The 18370-nt window shown below is 43.5% G+C and overlaps 1 protein-coding gene across 2 annotated transcripts in view; it reads left to right on the plus strand.

Annotated features, from left to right (window-relative positions):
• SVEP1 (sushi, von Willebrand factor type A, EGF and pentraxin domain containing 1) overlaps positions 1 to 18370 on the plus strand; it is a 124122-nt gene that overhangs the window by 89147 nt on the left and 16605 nt on the right. The window contains exons 33-43 of one of the 2 annotated variants that reach the window (XM_084503922.1): positions 328 to 504; positions 1277 to 1361; positions 1681 to 1872; positions 2816 to 2983; positions 4697 to 5369; positions 6474 to 9253; positions 10467 to 10692; positions 11504 to 11659; positions 13279 to 13342; positions 15573 to 15746; positions 17076 to 17249. In XM_084503922.1, coding sequence (XP_084360048.1) covers positions 328 to 504; positions 1277 to 1361; positions 1681 to 1872; positions 2816 to 2983; positions 4697 to 5369; positions 6474 to 9253; positions 10467 to 10692; positions 11504 to 11659; positions 13279 to 13342; positions 15573 to 15746; positions 17076 to 17249 — 4869 coding nt within the window. The remainder of the gene's footprint in view (positions 1 to 327; positions 505 to 1276; positions 1362 to 1680; positions 1873 to 2815; positions 2984 to 4696; positions 5370 to 6473; positions 9254 to 10466; positions 10693 to 11503; positions 11660 to 13278; positions 13343 to 15572; positions 15747 to 17075; positions 17250 to 18370) is intronic. The other variant, XM_084503923.1, reaches the window with a different exon arrangement.

Consider the following 18370-nt stretch of genomic DNA (forward strand, 5'->3'; position numbering starts at 1 on the left):
TGGGCTGGGCTTTCTCTCGCAGGGGGAAAAATGGCTGCAAGATGTATTTGTTTCTGACAGTGAATGCAAGCAGCCACAGTGCTCATACTGTGAATGCAAATTCAGTTATAGAGGGCTGTATCAAGATTAGCTTACTTGCAAGAGTCTTCAGTTTCTGTCACTTACATACATGACAGGGAAAAGCTGGCAAGCCTGTAAATTACTTGTGGGTATTTTCCACGTTTGTCTTTCCTACTTTCAGAAGATTCCCAAGGATATCTCCTGCAACTTGTTCATGAAACCTGGTACTTAGTGATGTTATTAAGAGTTTTCTCTCTTCTTTCTCAGAGCCGGTGAAGTGCCGTAATCCAGGAAATCCAGCGAATGGACGTTTGTACGGGGACATTTACAGTGTTGGCAGTGAAGTAACGTTTTCCTGTGAAGAAGGGTTTCAGCTGACAGGAGTGACTACACTTACGTGCATGGAGTCTGGACAGTGGAGCCACCCAATACCATATTGTGAAGGTGTAGTTGCTGGGGAGAATGCTGATTGTAACATGCATTGTGGTAGAGTTGGAAGGGGAAGAGACCAGAGAGTTGAGAGACTTCAAAGACCTTGACAGCTAATGCAACCTTGTCCCAACAGTCTTGGGCCACAAGGCTTAAGTCTCTTTTGTCTTTAAAGATATAAGCACCAGCTGAAGCTTTTCTGACAGTTGTCGTGTTCATGGTGGCACTCTTACACAGATTCTCCGAAGTGACAAAGGTCATGTCTTTCTCTTAATGTAAACTTTAAATCTGTCTTCTCCAAGCAGCCTCTTGTTTTCAAGGAGCTTGTGGAAACTTAATGTCTTAAAGATCATTAACAGTATTTCAGTGGATAAAAAGCATCCAGGGAGGACAGGCTACAGCACATACATATACATGGCGTAATTGTGGAAATAGTTTTAGAGAAACAGAGCTAATGAGGTGAAACAACAGGGTAAAAGGAAGAGGTTACAAAGAACAAATGAAAAGGATTTTTTCCATAGGAAGAGATGGAGATGGAGTCCTCTTGATGCTAAAGTGTGTGGGTTTTGGAACATTTCCAACTGCCAGCTTCCAGTTAGTCAAATTTCTCCACAAGGTGAAGACAAATAAAGAGCCCTACATGTCAGTTATAGCTTAGCCAAGAACCCACTGTTTTCAAGAGCTTTAGATCTCTTCAAGCCTACTTAGTAAAAACAAAGAAAATCCTGACGTTGTTATTTTTGATTTGTGTTGTATCAACCTCTCCTGTGATACTGTCTTTTTACAGCTATATCCTGTGGAGGCCCAGTTATTCCAGAGAACGGTGTCATTTGGGGCTCAAATTTTACATACCGCAGTAAGGTGATATACAGGTACGAATTCTGTATATTATTTATTAATGACTGAGCTTTATTAATGACTGAGCATCCAGCATCAAATGAGAGTTTGTCTAAATTCAGAGAGAGGTTGAAGTAAACGGGGAGGAGGAAGATGGGATTAAAGTAATGGAAAGACATTTATTTATAGTTGTGGCTGTTCACTAGCAAAGCTGAATGTTTACTGTGCTAATTCTCTGCCCTACGGAGAAAACTATCATATGAGGGTGTGGATAAAAGGGTGTGAAAGGGGTGGCCAATGAGGTTGTGCATAAAAGGCTCTGTATTTGATAACACTTACTTTCTTCTCACACAGATGCAATGATGGGTACCGCTTAGTGGGTGAAAAGGAAATTGTCTGCCTTGCTAGTGGCGTTTGGAATCTTCCTCCCCCCTCCTGTGAAATGGTGACGTGTCCTAGCCCACAGAACATCAGCAATGGAAAATACACACTTAATGGCACAACCTACCTTTCTTCTGTGTTATACACCTGTGACAATGGATACAGGTAAATGCAGAAACATTCCTGAGTCAAATGCAGACAGCATGCTTCTGCATTTAAAAAAAATTCTGAAAGATATAACTTACATGTGAAAAAGACAAGGCTGGGATGATTGCTCAGAAAGATAGAATACTAAAAGAAAAATTTTTAAAACTTCTTTATATCTTGTAAGTAATTCCTGTTTTCCATACTAAATTGGAGCAATTCAGGAAGGCCATTCAATATCTTCCATGCATGTATATATATATATATATATATGTATAAAAAACATTTTCATTTTTACCATTAAACTCTTAACACATATTTTGAATATTTGTAAATCAGTTCTCATTATTTTTGAAGCTCTCATTTGTCCTTAAAGATTATCATTCACCTAATTAGCTTTGGAGCATATGCAGTATTATTTTTAGTATTGTTTTACAATGCCTTTGGTGAAAGAATCTTCTGGAATTTCCCCATTTACTCCTTGACATCTCTGCAGTAGTTACTTGTTTTAGGCTTTTATTCTGTTTTACATTTGTAAGCAAATATATCAGAAACACATTTTTATTAGGCTGCAGTTGAGTGTTTAAGTCCATAAGTGAATCAGGTCTCAGACTTAAGCCTGATTGCAACCCTCAAGATAGGAATGGTGTTGGTGGTGAATTTTTAAGCTTTTGTATCTCAAAAATGGACAAAGCTACAGCAGAAGTAAATGTGTGTGTCTGCACAGTGCATTGAGGCCCCACAAGAATTCCACCAGCTTTCTCCTCAAAATATCTGAAAAACAGCTTTTTTGAGAGCATCAACAGTGTGTTTTCATGCATTGGAGATTCTGGCCTTTGCTGAAGTCAGACTCGCTTTGGCTTCACTGAGGCCAGGAAATCAGTGGGGAGCAAAGCACCTCTTGCTCTCTCTGTTTCTCACACAGCCTGAAACAGCAGTCTTAATAATGATCTTTGTGTCTCAGCCTTCAGGGACCCTCTGTACTTGTCTGTGCATCTTCAGGGAACTGGAACAGCACACCGCCAGCTTGCAGCATTGTCTCTTGTGGGTCCCCTCCTGCCATCAAAGATGCGATCATAAATGGAAATAACTTTACGTTCGGAAGCACGGTCTCTTACACATGTAAGGAAGGGTATGTATATTCTTGCTACTGGATTAATACATGGGACAAGTAAAACTGGTGCAGTCCACCCAGGCTTACTGGCAAAGCTGTGTGCTCTGTTTCCTCATGACTTCGTAACTGCTCATGAATTCATTTTCACTTCTCCTGTCTTGACTGTCTGGAAATTAAACGTGAAGGAGACGTTTTGGGGGCTGGCAGGTTAGTATGGGACACCAAGGTATTTCCTAAGGTGGTCAGCTCCACATCAGCTGAATACTCCCTAGAAAAGAAGAATGGAGAGGAGTCAGAGGGCATGATAGATCAGTCTCTTGGACTAGTCCAGACCCAATTTTATCAAAGATATGGCTCCCCTTTGATGGTCTAGCATGAGTGTAACGCTGGCCTCTGATCCTGGAAGAACCTTTGCACGTGTATCTTTACAGCCTGTAAGCAGTTGCATTGAATTTCTTGAAACTGTTCTGTCCAAAAGCCAGAGTACATAGGAAAAGCTTTTGCAAGGTCAGGCTGTAAGTGACTGGAGGATTTTGTGCTTCTTGATGAAAAAGATAGATTAGACAACAGCATTTTTTTCTTGTAAACTAGTTTTGCAATATTATTTGAAACATCATTGAAATAAATCCTCCTTAGTCTGTTTTCTTGACCGTATTAAGATTCAAAAAGCTGTTTCTTTTTCCTGTGCAAGTATTTTAAATAGGATAGGATATCAACATTTAAAGAGGGTCACTGCTGTCTGTGTGACAATCGATAGAGTGGATAATATTAAGGATTGACACATAATTTCTCTGGAATCCAGTCACAAGGCTCTGAAAACGTATCCTACAGACAAGACAAAACACTTTTACAGAAGTTGCTGTCAAAGTCTGAACAACCAGTTCCCAGCCTGAAGCTGGAGTTACTGGGACCTTTGGAATAGATATTGTTTCTTTGCTTTTGGTAAGAGACACTACAGAAAATTTAAAACTGAACAAAAGATGGTCAAAAATAACAAATTGCATGTTCAATCTGCAGGAATTTAAATTAGTTGATAAGCAGCAGGGAATGATGCCTGTCACTGCATCCCAGAGACAGAGTAAAGAAATGTAACTGCATTTAGAGTAATCACACAGTGGAACTTCATTGTAAAATATTATATGTTTTTTAAATCAGGACTAAAAATATTTGCTTTTATATCAGTTTCTACAGTGTTTTTTTAGGAAGTTGTTACAAAATTGCTATGTGCATTATTGGCAACAGCATTTCTAGGATTCTCACCGAGGAGCTTCTTATTGTTTGCAAGTGTGAAAATAGATCAATACAGCTGACAACAGGAATCCAAAAGACTTTTACGGGCTTTTCATCTCTTCCTCCTCCCGTCAGTTCTGCTAGAGGGGAATACTTTCTGAGTGGGATAGGTTCTTTGAGAGTTGGACAGACTATCGCAGCACAATACTAGGTTTGTTGTAATAGCGAAATCAAAAGGGAAGTTCAGAAATGGTAATCAGATGGACAGACCAGAGAAGAGCATTATGCTCAAGGCCTTCTGAGTTCTCCCTTGTGAGATTCTCCATACCTCACCTGTGGACACGTTGGCTTTGGGATTTTATGTCTGAAATCGCTGTTGTAAAGAATCCTATTTGTTTATCTTCTAGGGTGCTAGCAAACTTGTTCTGCAGGGGCATCAGGAAACTGTACATTTGACAGTGCTTGCTTTTTTGACTCCCTGTGTGGTTTCCTTATCCACAGTTACACGTTAGATGGCCCTGCAACCATAGAGTGCTTAGCCAGTGGTGAGTGGAGCGTGAACCACCAGCAGTGCCTGGCAGTATCCTGTGATGAACCACCCCATGTGGAAAATGCATCGCCGCAGAGAGCCCACCGCCTCTTTGGTGATACCGCTTATTACTTCTGCTCAGACGGCTACAGCCTGGCCGATAACTCTCAGCTGCTTTGCAACGCAGAAGGGAAGTGGGTGCCTCCCGAGGGCAAGACGATGCCCCACTGCATAGCTGATTTCTGTGAAAAGCCGTCCACTGTCTCATACAGCATCCTGGAGTCTGTCAGCAAAGCCAGGTTCGCAGCGGGCTCCATCGTGAGCTTCAAGTGCATGGAAGGCTTCGTCCTGAACACTTCAGCCAAAATTGAGTGCCTTCGAGGGGGTCTCTGGAACCCTTCTCCATTGAGCATCCAGTGCATCCCAGTTCGCTGTGGAGAACCTCCCCACATTGCCAATGGCTATGCCAGTGGGGCCAACTACAGCTTTGGAGCAGTGGTGGCTTACAGCTGCAACAAGGGCTTTTACATCAAGGGGGAGAAGAAGCGGACCTGTGAGGCCACCGGCAACTGGAGTGGCAATTTGCCCACATGCCACCCAGTGTCCTGTGGAGAACCACCCCAGCTTGAGAATGGCTTTATTAAGGTATAAAATGAGTTCTCTCATCTGCCTGGTAGCATAGCACAGTGAATGTCTTCATAATTGATACTGTGTTGTATTTTTTTTCTTCTTCTATTTTGCTTTGCTGTTAAAGTTGTGGAAAGATGTGACTGGATGGAACAAATAAGCAGAGGGAAAAATGGGTGGATTTGTAGAAGAATCATGTTTAAAAAACACAGACACTTCTATGGTATTTCCTCTCGTAAAATGGGTTTTCAGTTAGGAAACTCAGGGCATAGTATTACAATCAATTGATTTCCTTGATACCTCACTCTTCACTTGTTCCCTTCTTGGGTGGCTTTCCAAGAGCCATCTGGAGATGTATGAAGTACTATTGCCAGTTCACAGGCCTTGCTCTTTTTACTGCTGTGAAAAATATTCAAATTTGAAATAGGTACATCACTTTGGGATAATTTCTCTGCTTTGGATGCAAGAACATTTATTTACTGAGGTCAGAACTTGTCCTTTTTTCTGTCAAATTGCATTGCAACAATGCCTAAAATTAAAGATCTCCTTGTGGCAGCCCAAAGCTGTAAAACTACTCAATCTGTGTTAAGTAACCAGTTGCAGAGCTCATCCTGCAACTTCGAGGAGCTTCTCAGCTGACTGCTCAGGACCCTCCAACTGCACACGTGGCACTTATAAAAGCCTCCTAGCAGTAGTACACCTGAAGGCTCCAGCCTTGAATACACCTGTAAACTAAGGAACCTGAGCGGCAAGAGGGTAATAGTTTCCTGGCAGCTTCTCCCAATATGTTTATTTTCTGTCTTCCTGTCTTCATAACTTTTAACCTTACAGGTCAGGGAGGGAGAAAGCAGGAGGAAATACTTTCTAGATTTGCCTTTTAAGCCTTGAATTTTCTCTTTTCTTTTGATGTTGTGGTCAGATTCCCTGACAACAGAGTGCAGTATTTGAGGCAAGATGTGCTGTGCCTGTTACTTACGCTTGTTTCTTTGCAGACAGCCTTGACCGCTGCCTGGGATCCAGCTATAACCTAGAGTGAGAAAACAAAAGTAATGCTATCGTTCTCCCTGTGTGCCAGTCATGCATCTTCATTTCAGATATGTCTGTGTCTCATCTGTTTTACAGGAAACAACTGGGCGCTTCTTTGAGAACCAGGCCAATTATCAGTGCAAGTCTGGCTACCACCTGGTTGGGAGCTCGCTCTTTATCTGCCAAGCCAATCGGCAGTGGTACAGTGAATCACCTCCTCGCTGCGTTCCCCTCAGCTGTGGAAAGCCACCACCCATCCAGCATGGCTACTCCAAAGGAGAAACCTTTGATTTGGGCTCCAAAGTCGAGTTTTTCTGTGATGAAGGCTACGAGCTGATTGGAGATGTGTCTTGGACATGTCAGAAGTCTGGGAAATGGAACAAAAAGCAAAGCCCGAAGTGTGTGCCAACAAAATGTCCAGAACCACCCTTGGCAGAAAACCAGCTAGTCTTGAGGGAGGTGACTAACCAAGTTGGTGTCGTGCAGTTCTCCTGCAAAGAGGGTTATGTTTTGCATGGTTCCCCTGTGCTGAAATGCTTGCCCTCTCAACAGTGGAATGATTCCTTTCCCTTCTGCAAGGTCGTACAGTGTCCTGCACCTCCATACATCCCCTTCAGCGACCCCTTGACTTCATCCCTTCTTTTTGGTAGCACTGTGAAGTACATCTGTGTGGATGGGTTTTTACTGAAGGGTGAATCTACTATCAGATGCCAGGCTGATGGCTCGTGGAGCTTGCCTTTGCCAGAATGTATTCCTGTGGAGTGCCCCCAGCCAGAAGAAATTCAAAATGGCATTGTTGATGTGCAGGGCCTCACCTTCCTCAGCACAGCTCTCTATACTTGTAAACCGGGCTTTGAACTGATGGGGAACACAACTATCCTCTGTGGAGAAGATGGGCAGTGGCTTGGAGGAAGGCCAGCTTGCAAACCCATTGAATGCCCAAGGCCTAAGAAGATCCTCAATGGCAAATACTCATTCACGAACTTCCACTATGGGCAGACTGTTAGGTATTCCTGTGACAGAGGCTTCCAGCTCCAAGGGGAGGAAACGCTGAGCTGCCTGGAGACAGGAGAGTGGAGCACAGATGTTCCCTCCTGCAAAGCCATAAATTGCCAGCCCCCTCAGCCTATCGAGAATGGCTTTGTGGAGGGTGCAGATTACAGCTACGGGGCCATGGTCATTTACAGCTGCGTGCCTGGCTTCCAGCTCTCTGGCCTCGCCATGCAGACGTGTGAAGAATCAGGCTGGTCTAGCTCCACTCCATCTTGCCTCCCCACCGACTGTGGCCTACCTCCTCACATTGATTTTGGGGAGTACGTGCAGGTGAGGCACGGGGAAAGACGCTCAGACCAGGAGGGCGTTACAGAGAGTCCCTCCCTTTCACACATGCTGCTGGCTGGCCATATGAAGGACTTCAAAAGCTCTTCAAAGGAGAACGGTGCAATGCAGCTGACCACTTTCTTGTTTGGAACTATCATTTTATACTCGTGTTACTCTGGCTATGAGCTCTTGGGAAACCCCATTCTAGCTTGCCAAGAAGATGGGGTCTGGAATGGCACTGCCCCCTCCTGTGTTTCCATAGAGTGCACAATGCCGTCACCTCCGGAGAATGGAGTTTTATATTTCACGGAGAACACGCTGGGTAGCGTGGTGCGGTACACCTGTAAGCCAGGGTTTACACTTGTTGGCTCGGACACGCGGCTGTGCTTGCCAAATCGGCAGTGGAGCAGCAGTGCTCCGTACTGCAAAGCAGTAACATGCAGCTCACCCGCCCAGCTGATGAACGGGAGCATAAGGGGGGAAAACTACACATATGGGAGCGTTGTCTACTATGAGTGTGATCCTGGCTACCAGTTAAATGGCCCCACAGAGAGGAGGTGCCAAGAGAACCAGAAATGGGATGGCAGTGAACCGATTTGCATCCCCATTTCCTGCAGCCCACCGCCAGTTTTGGAGAACGGTCAAGTGTCTGGGGAGGAGTACACATTCCAGAGGCACACCGAGTATAGCTGCAATGAAGGTTTCCTGTTAGATGGGGACAGGAGTAGAGTCTGCCTTGCAAATGGGAGCTGGAGTGGAATTGCTCCAGTTTGCAAAGCTGTGACCTGTCCCGTGCCTCTGCCTCTTGCCAATGGGAGAATTATTGGCTCAGATTTTGGCTTTAGGAAGGAAGTGCAGTATCACTGCAACGAGGGATATAAACTGCAAGGAGCATCCACGCTTACCTGTCAGAGTGATGGTACCTGGGATTCAGAAGCTCCACGCTGTGAGCCAGTCATCTGTGGGCCTCCTGAAGACATCTCCCACGGCTTTCTGAACGGCTCAGACTTCACCTACGGGGAATTTGCCCAGTATGTGTGCTTTCCTGGCTATGAGCTGCATGGTAATCCTTCACGGCAATGTTTGTCCAATGGTTCCTGGAGTGGAAGCCTTCCATCCTGCCTCCCCTGTGAGTGTCCTGCACCACAGATCCAGAACGGGGTTGTCCTTGGTGAAGATTTCAGCTGTGGGAAAAGCGCCCAGTTTCAATGCCTGGAGGGCTTTAAACTGCTAGGGCCTTCCGAAATCACCTGTGAGGCAGCTGGCAGGTGGAGCTCTGGGTTTCCTCGGTGTGGGCAGATTTCCTGCGGCTCCCCACCCATCATCCCCAACACGTTTATCAATGGGAGCAGCTCTGCAGATGAGAACACCATCGTATACACCTGCTTGACAGGTTTTGTCATGCGGGGGAGCCCAGAGCTGACTTGTGTGGAGACAGGTGTCTGGAAGAAGCCATACCCAAGCTGTGAGCTGCTAAGCTGTGGCCCACCACCTTCTGTCCCCAACGCAGAGGTTCTCGGGAACACTCATACCTATGGGAGCAAGGTCCAGTACAGGTAGGAACACTGCTGCCATTCTGTTTCTGTAGAGTCTCGTAAGCAATGAAGATGGGAAGTTTATACACCCTTTTTAGAAGACCTGGAAGAAAAGTTATGCCTTATCATATGCGTAGAGAGACAAAGCCCACATTCCCATGCCCATAAAAAATTTTATTTGGACCACTGATAAAACTCCAGCAAGGTATTTCAGCATGTTGGGCCGCACTCCTCCACCACCTTAGTTTCCTTTTCTTCTTTGCTTTCCTCCTCTCCACCTCTGACACTCTGCTCTGTAGGGCATTTTTATTTTTTTTATCCCTTTTGGCATGCCATTTACCTCTCCTTCCTGCTTCAGCTACCAAATGTAACACAGAAGGGCTGGTCTCCTGAAGTCCCATTTTCTGTACTGCAGCATTGCACTGTCGACAGGTGCTGTTGATGCAGTTACTCCTTTGTCATAAACAAGAAAAATGGGTTTCTGCTGGTTTCTTGGAGGGTGCACACTGCAGATCCTTTTCTCCAAGGTGAGGACTTCCTTGGCAGAAGGGGAGATTTTGGGCCGTAAAAACAATAAACAGTAGGGGGCAGAACTGTGAGATTGCATGTGGATGGGTTTAACAGAATCAGACATTGCTGTTCATCTTTAACAAGATGAAGGGGGTCTGCCAACCTACAACTAAACCCACTGCTGGCCAGACCCTGCAAGCCAGCTGAGTTGATCTTGGTGAAGCACTGCATGGCACAGAGTAAATCAGCCTGAAACTTCTAAGCAAGCAATCTGTGGTCAGCCTAAGGCTTGGTTTACTCTTGGAAGAAAATGAGATTGTCTTTAGAATTGTTGGCTGCAAATGGGATATCCAGCAATCGGGAATCAAGAAGCTGCAGTAGCATTTGGCACTCACAGTTTACTTAACCAAAAGCCCTCCTCACAAAGGGAATGGCAGGGACTGCACCAAGGCATTTGGTATTGTCTAAGCACTAAAGCTACCAACTCACTTTCATCAGTGGTGCTTCAGCAACATGAAGCAGCTGGAGATGAAGTCTGAAACTTCCAACTCTTGCAACAGAATAAACTCAGTCAAGGCATGCTTCTTGAAAGGTTCCTTTGAAATAAAAGAAAAGTCACCAGGTGTGCTTACGAACAAATAATGTTGAAAAATGTCTTTGTAACTTGTGGATCAGTTTGTCCTTAGCTGTTTCCCTGTGCTCAGGTGTTAATACTCTGTTGCAGATGCCTGGAAGGTTACACAATGGTGACAGAGGTGGATGTATGCACTTGTCAGGAAGATGGACAGTGGTCTCCTCAAAGTATTTCCTGTTGCCCCAGAAAGTGTCCATTCCCAGGAAACATCACCCATGTAATAGTACTTGGGGACAACTTCACTGTGAATGCAAACATCACTTTGTCATGTGTAGAAGGCTATACTCTGGTGGGAGCGAGCACATCTACATGCAAGGTATAGTATTATCTGCACTGTTTTATTTTGCAGGCTCTGTTGAATTGAAGAGTCATCCTCTTACACTCATTAGCTTTTGGCTCTTTATTGCACACAACAAAAAAAATGCAAAGCATGTCCTGCAAAATATAATATATATGCCTTCTTGTTCACCAGTAAACACATAATAGACTTTCAGAACTGGAAATTAATAACTTCTTCTGTCAATAACTAATACTGTCCTTCAGAAAAGCATTCCTTTTGTCACATTTAGGAGAGTAAATCATGAATCATTTTTACTGGATTAGTACTTTTTGTAAGCAAAGGTTCTCCTCTTCGCTCTTACAAAGATTTGTTGAAGTAAGAGCAATTGTGTTTGATGCTTGTCTGTTCAGGTATTAGACCTTCTTTAGGACCTGGGCAGGCAGCTGAAGCACTTAGTCATAGTATGAGACTTTCAGCCAAGAGCAAAGTACAGAAAACATGGAACTGAGCACCTGCAGTTTCATTCCACTCCTGATGGGTTCCTGAACTATTAGATGACCTTGTATAAGTGAACTTGCTTTTCAGGTTTCTATTTCCCCTTTTATATTTTGTTCCTTCTGTCTTTCAATGCTGGGCATTCCTTTCATAGCTGAGCTCCAGTTTTTGTTGACGTCTACTTATATTACTGAGTTTCTTTAAAGATTTCACAGATAGTATTACATTAACTACATCAGTATGCCCACAGCTATTGGATGTTTCTGCTACAATTTTCCTAACTTTTTCATTTAGATACAAATTTAGCATATGGACTGATGCATTCACACTTTTTATCCCGCTTATTTTTCAGGAGAGTGGTGTTTGGGTGCCAGTGTTTTCTGATGACATCTGTGTTCCTGTGTCATGTGGGACCCCAGAATCTCCAGAGCACGGATTTGTGGTTGGCACCAAATTCAATTATAAAGACGTGGTTCTTTATAAATGCGATCCTGGCTATGAATTACAAGTAAGCAAGCTCAATCTCTAGCACTTCAGAGCTTTAGTTGTCCGTTCTTCCCTGTTCTGACATAATGTCTGTGAGAATGTATTATGCCTGCTCCATATTGATATATTTCCTTAGCTGCTATAGAAGTTCAATATCTGCTTTTGTTGTTGTCTATAGAATGCTCATGGTATGTCTGAGGTATTACCTGAATTAGTTAACAGTACAACTGAAGCAAATATAAGCATCCTCTTTAAAGGCACGTATTCAGCAAATACCTTTCAGTGTTGTTGTTTTTTATAGCTGAAGTTTATTTCAATCCTCAAAGTACAGCTTTTTTTCTGTGCATAATTATACATACTTGTGACCATAAATCATGGAAGAGTAAATTTCTCACATGTGCTCTCTTGAGCTCGCTCTCTGTTCTCAGTTAGATCATCTTCTTCCCTTTTCCAGTCCCATAATATTCCAAGCTCTATGTCTTCTGCATTCTGCCTTCAAAACTCAAAGCTCCTGATAAATGGCACTGCCCTCAGTTCTGTGATATTGCTAGATGATGTGGAAGTGTTTTGTCTTCTTTGATAAAACAAAGATATTGCAGTTTGTTTAATGGCAGCTTTATTCCCTGGTGTAGATGTGAACAAAGTCCTTTCCTGTCTATTGTTTCTACTATGAGCATTGGGCTATTGTTCCTTGATGAGCTCTGGAGCGCTACTGATACCCAGTTATTGGGACTCATGCTAGCCAATTCATAGCAGCCTCATTTTCAAAATCACAGTGAGTTCAGAAATGAAAATTCATTGCTGAGGTACAGCATGGCCTTCACCATCCCCAGGTGATGGCAGGATGTGGGACAATCCTGTCCAGATGTATGAGGTAGCAATGACAGGTGCTGTCTCTTAACTCTGCACTTCATGAGTACCAAACAAAATGCAGTATCGTGCTTCCTTCGTGCAGTGGTGACTGATAATAAATACAAACTTCATACACCCAGACAGGATTGCATTCACTTGGTCTCTCAGTATATATAAAAAGAAGAGTTTAGAGAATTCACGGGTAACAATAAATCTAATTTCCAGACAGAAACAGAGACAGAGAGGACAGATATGTAGAATTGCTGTATTTTTGGTGGTAATAAACCAGTGCTTTTGTATAGTGAAAAAGATCGATCTGTGTGCTTTGTAGGCCAGCTTCGCCACCTAGTGTCAGTGTGTTTCCCTCTTGTTAGAGGTCCTGTGTTTTTTCTCCAGAAAGAAAATACATTGGCTGTAATGCCTGGTGAAAAGAACGCAAGTTAGATTTTCATTAAGTGAGTACTGGAAGGAGAAAACATGCTATCATGACAATTTCTGGGAACAAGAATGGCAAAACTGACAAAAACAGTGATACTCCAGGGAGAAGGACAAGGAAACTGACTGACCCACTAGCATTTGGTTTGTAAACAGTACCCTGCAGTTTGCAGGAAGGAGTTCTAGCCTAAACTCTCCTCATCAGCTTGGGCTACAAGCATTTAATTCTGTCTTTATGTGGGTATATGTACCCTTTGGGAAGACATGCTGGCCTTGCTGTATACCAGAGCTGTTGGGAAAAAAAAAGGATTGCTAAGTGAAGCTGTTCTTTGAGCAATGTCTCTTGTTTTGTAGGGTGATACGGAACGGACCTGCCAAGAAGACAAGCTTTGGAGTGGCACAGTGCCAGCATGCAGAAGTATGTTCCATCTGAGTTTGTCACTTGATGAATTTGGTCGAGGGTACTTTTAGCCTGAAGACACTTGTGGTCATTTTGCCCAATTTATAACTCATACTGTCTTCATATGTCTAAAAATTGTCAGTAAGTACCACTGATAGCACATTGGGAGACGTGCAGAATTGCTGGTGTGCACAGGTACCTGTGTTAAGGAAATCACTACAACTTTCCACTGCTGTGCCCCTGTACCTCTAAGAAAGCTGGGCAAACAGGTAGCAAAGGGGTTGTTGTTCAGTCCTTCCATTTACGTATACTTTACTTCAGACATAGGGCTGCATGCTTAGAGGAGCTTTTGACACATTCCTTCTGTTGTTTTAGCTTTCTGCATCTTTAGATAAGTTTAATGGAAATTGTTAATGATGTTAAGAAGTTTAAACATTTTCTATTAACTGCGTAGTTAAATAAGATGAGATACAGGGGGTTCAGAGAAACAGCAGAGTTTCTCTGACACTACACAAAAAAAGAGTAGCAATGACAACCTGAAGAGCTGTTGTCTTGTATCAGGTTATTGATACAAGAGATTACGGTCATATTACTTTAACAGATTATTGTCCATCTTGGAAGAGTAATATCCGAAATTTAAACAATGCTGCCATTTGAGGCCATGGTTTCTCAGGTTGCTAAGAACCTTTGCTAAGAACCTAAGAACCACACTTGCCCAGAGCTGTGGATACTCAACATCCTGAACTGTAGCTCTATGGATGCTCATTTTCAAAGGTACTTCAGCTCTGTGCGATGTCTGATTCCCTCTGCCTGCAGTGCCAAAACAGAAGCTGTCAACAGAAATACTTACATGGAGTTCAGCTGTTGGCTTCAAGGCCTCCTGCCAATAAAGTCACAATGGATTTTGTCTTTGAGCAGTATCTGAGAGCACCAAATATTATTCTGCTGCTGTTCTGCTACTCAGGAGCAAAAAAGCTGGGAATGCCCATATAAACACAGTGTTCTTTCCCTGTTTGTCAGGGTAAAAATCGTGGAGGAGCTAGGAGCAGGACAGGCTGTATGCACTGGGTCTGGAGTATATTTCCTATGTTACAGTGGTATCATGTGGGCCCCCAGAGGAGATAGAAAATGGATCTGTTCAGGGAGAGGAGTTCTTGTTTGGCAGTGAGGTTTTTTACAGCTGCGACCCTGGTTTTGAACTACAGGGACCAAGCCAAAGGATTTGCCACGTTGACAAAAAGTGGAGCCCCTCTGTTCCTTTATGCAGGAGTAAGTAGCAAGCACAGCGACACGGTGGCAGTTTCCCAGGAGGGTCAGGAAACTAACTGGCATCGTACTTTTGCTGTCTTCCACCTGATCTCCTGCTCCATTTGGGGGTGTAACAGGAGGAGCCAGCAGAAAAGCCAGCTGAGAGGTTCTCACCAGCAGCTCCTCTCCCATCTGAAGGGAGCTCCTCTTGACATGAGAAAATGAACAACCATAGAGCTGTGCTCAGGTTACTAGAGGAGTGCGGCCTGCTCTATTTCATTTGCTTTGCACTGTGGGTTGCAGGGCCTTGAACACCATGCACTGAGGTGATTTGTCTCTGTAATGTCAAGGCTAATATGTGTTGGTCCCTGGTATGTCTGGAGATCAAGACTCTGCTCCTTAGGATCAAATCTTGGTCCTGTGAAGCAGAAGGTGATTAATTGCAGGAGCAGGATCTATGACTTATTTCATACAAGTTATAAATAAAATCCTCAAATTTTGCAATTTCTACCAATAAATTATTTTCCATCTTTTCATGGTGATGTCATAGTCCTACTGCCTGTATTCCTTTCTCTTAGCTTTGACCAATTTGCATGGTCTGTGCCATAAGGACAGGACAGGGGACAAGATCTTCCTTAACTTCTGTCATTTTTCTTGGGGACATCCTGAGATCATCTTTCACTGTACAGGGAGCAGAGAAGTCTGGAGATGCATCCTCTGGGTTAGTCAGAAGAAATATTCTGGGTCGCTGGATCACTGATCACTTACAACACTGTTAGATACACCAGGGCAGGGTCTCTCTCAGGTGTCTGCAGCCTGAACCCCAGGAGAGAGGGCAAGCAAAGCATTACATAACCTTTCTCATGTAGTACTTCACAGATTCTTTCTTCCCATCTTTCCTTTAATTCAGTCTGTGAGTAGAACTGCAGACAGTGTATGCCAGCCAGACAGAATGGGCTTTGTTGTTTGTATAAAACCAAAATTTTTTCTTCTCTTATAGGAATTACTTGTGGGCTGCATCCTTCAGTAGAAAAAGCAGAGGCCATTTCTACAGGAAGCACGTACAGAAGCAACGTAACCTTTGTGTGCAGCGCTGGGTATCACCTTGTTGGACCCCAGAATATCACATGTCTTACCAATGGGAGCTGGAGTAAACCTTTACCATCGTGTGAAGGTAAACATTTGGTGTCGTGGCCTGGCACATTCTGATCTGGGATAAGCAGTACCTCCCCCCACGTGCATGTATATCACATAATCCAGGGAGTAAGCTGCTTTCTGGAAGCAATTCTGTAATGTGTGTTAAAAATTGTGCATGATAAATGAAACATCTCAAAAGGAACAGTGCCTATTACCAAACCATAAGGAGGTTTAGACATCATCTTTCTTTAGGTCTTCATCTGCAGTTTTACAATCTTAGTGAGAGATGACACTGCTTATCATCTGAGAAAATCGAACCATTAACTAAAGTTGATGGACTGTGAGGACATGAAATTTCTCCCAGCAGCCTTCTGAAGTCAGTTGCTACTTTGATATTCTTCCTCTGAATTTTGGGCCCCAAACCCAGCAACAGGATTGTCTCAAGGACAATATCAGCAGCTCTGCCTTTATCTCCACTCTCCTCACTTGAATAAATGCTGTGAGTGAACGATGTACCATTTTGCACTTTAGTGCTTTCAGATGCTCCCTCGGTAGGTCCTGTAGCTTATGCCAAGCAGAGTAAGTGTCGAACAAGAACTGTCTGTGTCATACAGAGTGTCATACAGAGTTGGTGGAAGCAAGGCTGTCAACATAAAAATGGAACAAAAAGTTAAGGTCCCAAACATGACCAGATAGCCACTGTTGTTGGATGACTCTGTTCAACGTATAAAGTGTATAGAAGCATAGTAAATTCCAGTATCATTAAGTATGAGTGTTCTCCTTTCCTGGCCTTTTAGCTATGAAAAGGCAAAGTCTGGGCTTCACGCTATTCCTTTCCTTTCAGAAGTACATTTGTCCATTTTTTGCTCATCTCACTTCCTTGGGCTGTCTGCCTGCTGGCTTCAGAAACACAGCAGAGAATCTTGAGGGGAGCAATTAGAAATTTAAGTGTCGGCACCTTCCATCAAACCCATCCTGCATCTCATCTGGTATTTCTTGTCTGTCAAAAAAGGAGGTTGCAAAGGGCTGCAAGTTTCTGAGGTCTCTCTTAGCAGTGAGAAGGAACCATCTCCATGTTCTGCCCTACATAACCCCAGTACGAGGCCATAAATGTGTCCTTCCCTCTCTCTGCCCAATGTTGCTGACCTGATAAACGTGTGGCTGTGGCTTTTCTCTATCACTGGGAGGAGCTCCTTCCCTGACTTGACTGTGGTGCCTTACTGGGGCTACTGAACTGTCCCTCAATGCTCTTCATGGTTTATTAGTCTGTGGCTCCTACTTTAAACATACTGTGTGAGTAACTCAGGAACTGTTGGAAGTCCAGGTCTGATATCAAGCTGAGTTAATGAGAGCTCTTCCTTTGCAGAGACCAGATGCAAAGTTCCACTTTCCTTGCTGAATGGGAAGGCGATTTATGAAAACAATACAGTTGGCAGTACTATAGCATATTTCTGCAAGAGAGGATACAGCTTGGAAGGAGAACCTGCAGCAGAGTGCACAAGGGATGGAAGATGGAGCAATCCCTTGCCTCTCTGTAAACGTGTGTGTTTGCTTTGTAATGAAAAAGAGGTCTCAACTTTTAAGCATTAAAGGCTAGGTTGCTCTTCATTTAAGCCGACAGTAATTGAGAGCAACTTCTGCAGATATTTGTGGAGATGCACTGTAATTTTCTTCTGGAGTGGCCATGAGCAGAATTTGTCACTCATAGTTTAAAAAATTGGTTTGACCCGCATTAGGAGATACATTGGTGTGCATCCTGTTTTTACAAAGGAACAAAGGAAGCAGTTGCTGAGAGATGTTAAAGCATTATCTTGTCTGAGTGTATTTTTCTGACAGTAAAATAACAAGCTGTGTTCTGCATAACTCCCTTTAGTTGGAAAGCTGACATTAAATGGAGTCAATTGGATTCAGCCATTTGATATATGAGGAGCAGGTGAGAGAAAGGCATTTGTTCAGCCTTTGGAAGAGAAGGCAAGGACTGACCTTATCGTTGTCTGCAAATGACTACTGGCAGGGTGTAAATAAAAAAGAAACAGACTCCTTTCAGAGGGGCACAGTGGTAGGGTGTGAAGGAGTGGACCCAAGCTGCAACAAAGGAAGGTCCAATTAAGTGTTTGAGGAAACTTTTCACTATGATAGAAGTCAAATTCTGGAACAGGGTTCCTGCAGAGGATGAGAAATGTCCATCCTCAGACATACTCAGATGTCAGCTGTACAAGGCCTAGAGCAGCCTGACTTAGTTGGTCCTGCTTTGAAAAGAAGGTTGGACTAAATGTCTATATAAATTATCCTGTGATTCTGTGAAACAGCATGTTATACACGTGTATACCGTGCATGCACAGCCACAGTAGCCATCATTGTTGCTGTATCTGTTTGTAACTACTTCTAAGATCTACTCTTGTCTCAAGGTAGTAATTGAGACATTTTAGCTTTTGTACAACAAAGGACTCAGAGGATTTTAGTTTGAGGAATGTGGCATTAATCTGCTGCAGGTAAGGTCCAGCCTTTTCCACATTCATGGTGAGAGCAGTAAACCATGCAATAAGACCTCAGCAAGCTTGCAGGCAGTAATAAATAAGGTTATCAGAGAAATTCAGAACTCTAATGTCTCTATGCAAACACCTGGATTTTATGCTGTTTTCTATTGATCCAGGCCCTCAG

The sequence above is a fragment of the Aythya ferina genome (assembly GCF_964211825.1).
Source record: "Aythya ferina genome assembly, chromosome: Z".
NCBI classification, from domain to species: domain Eukaryota; kingdom Metazoa; phylum Chordata; class Aves; order Anseriformes; family Anatidae; genus Aythya; species Aythya ferina.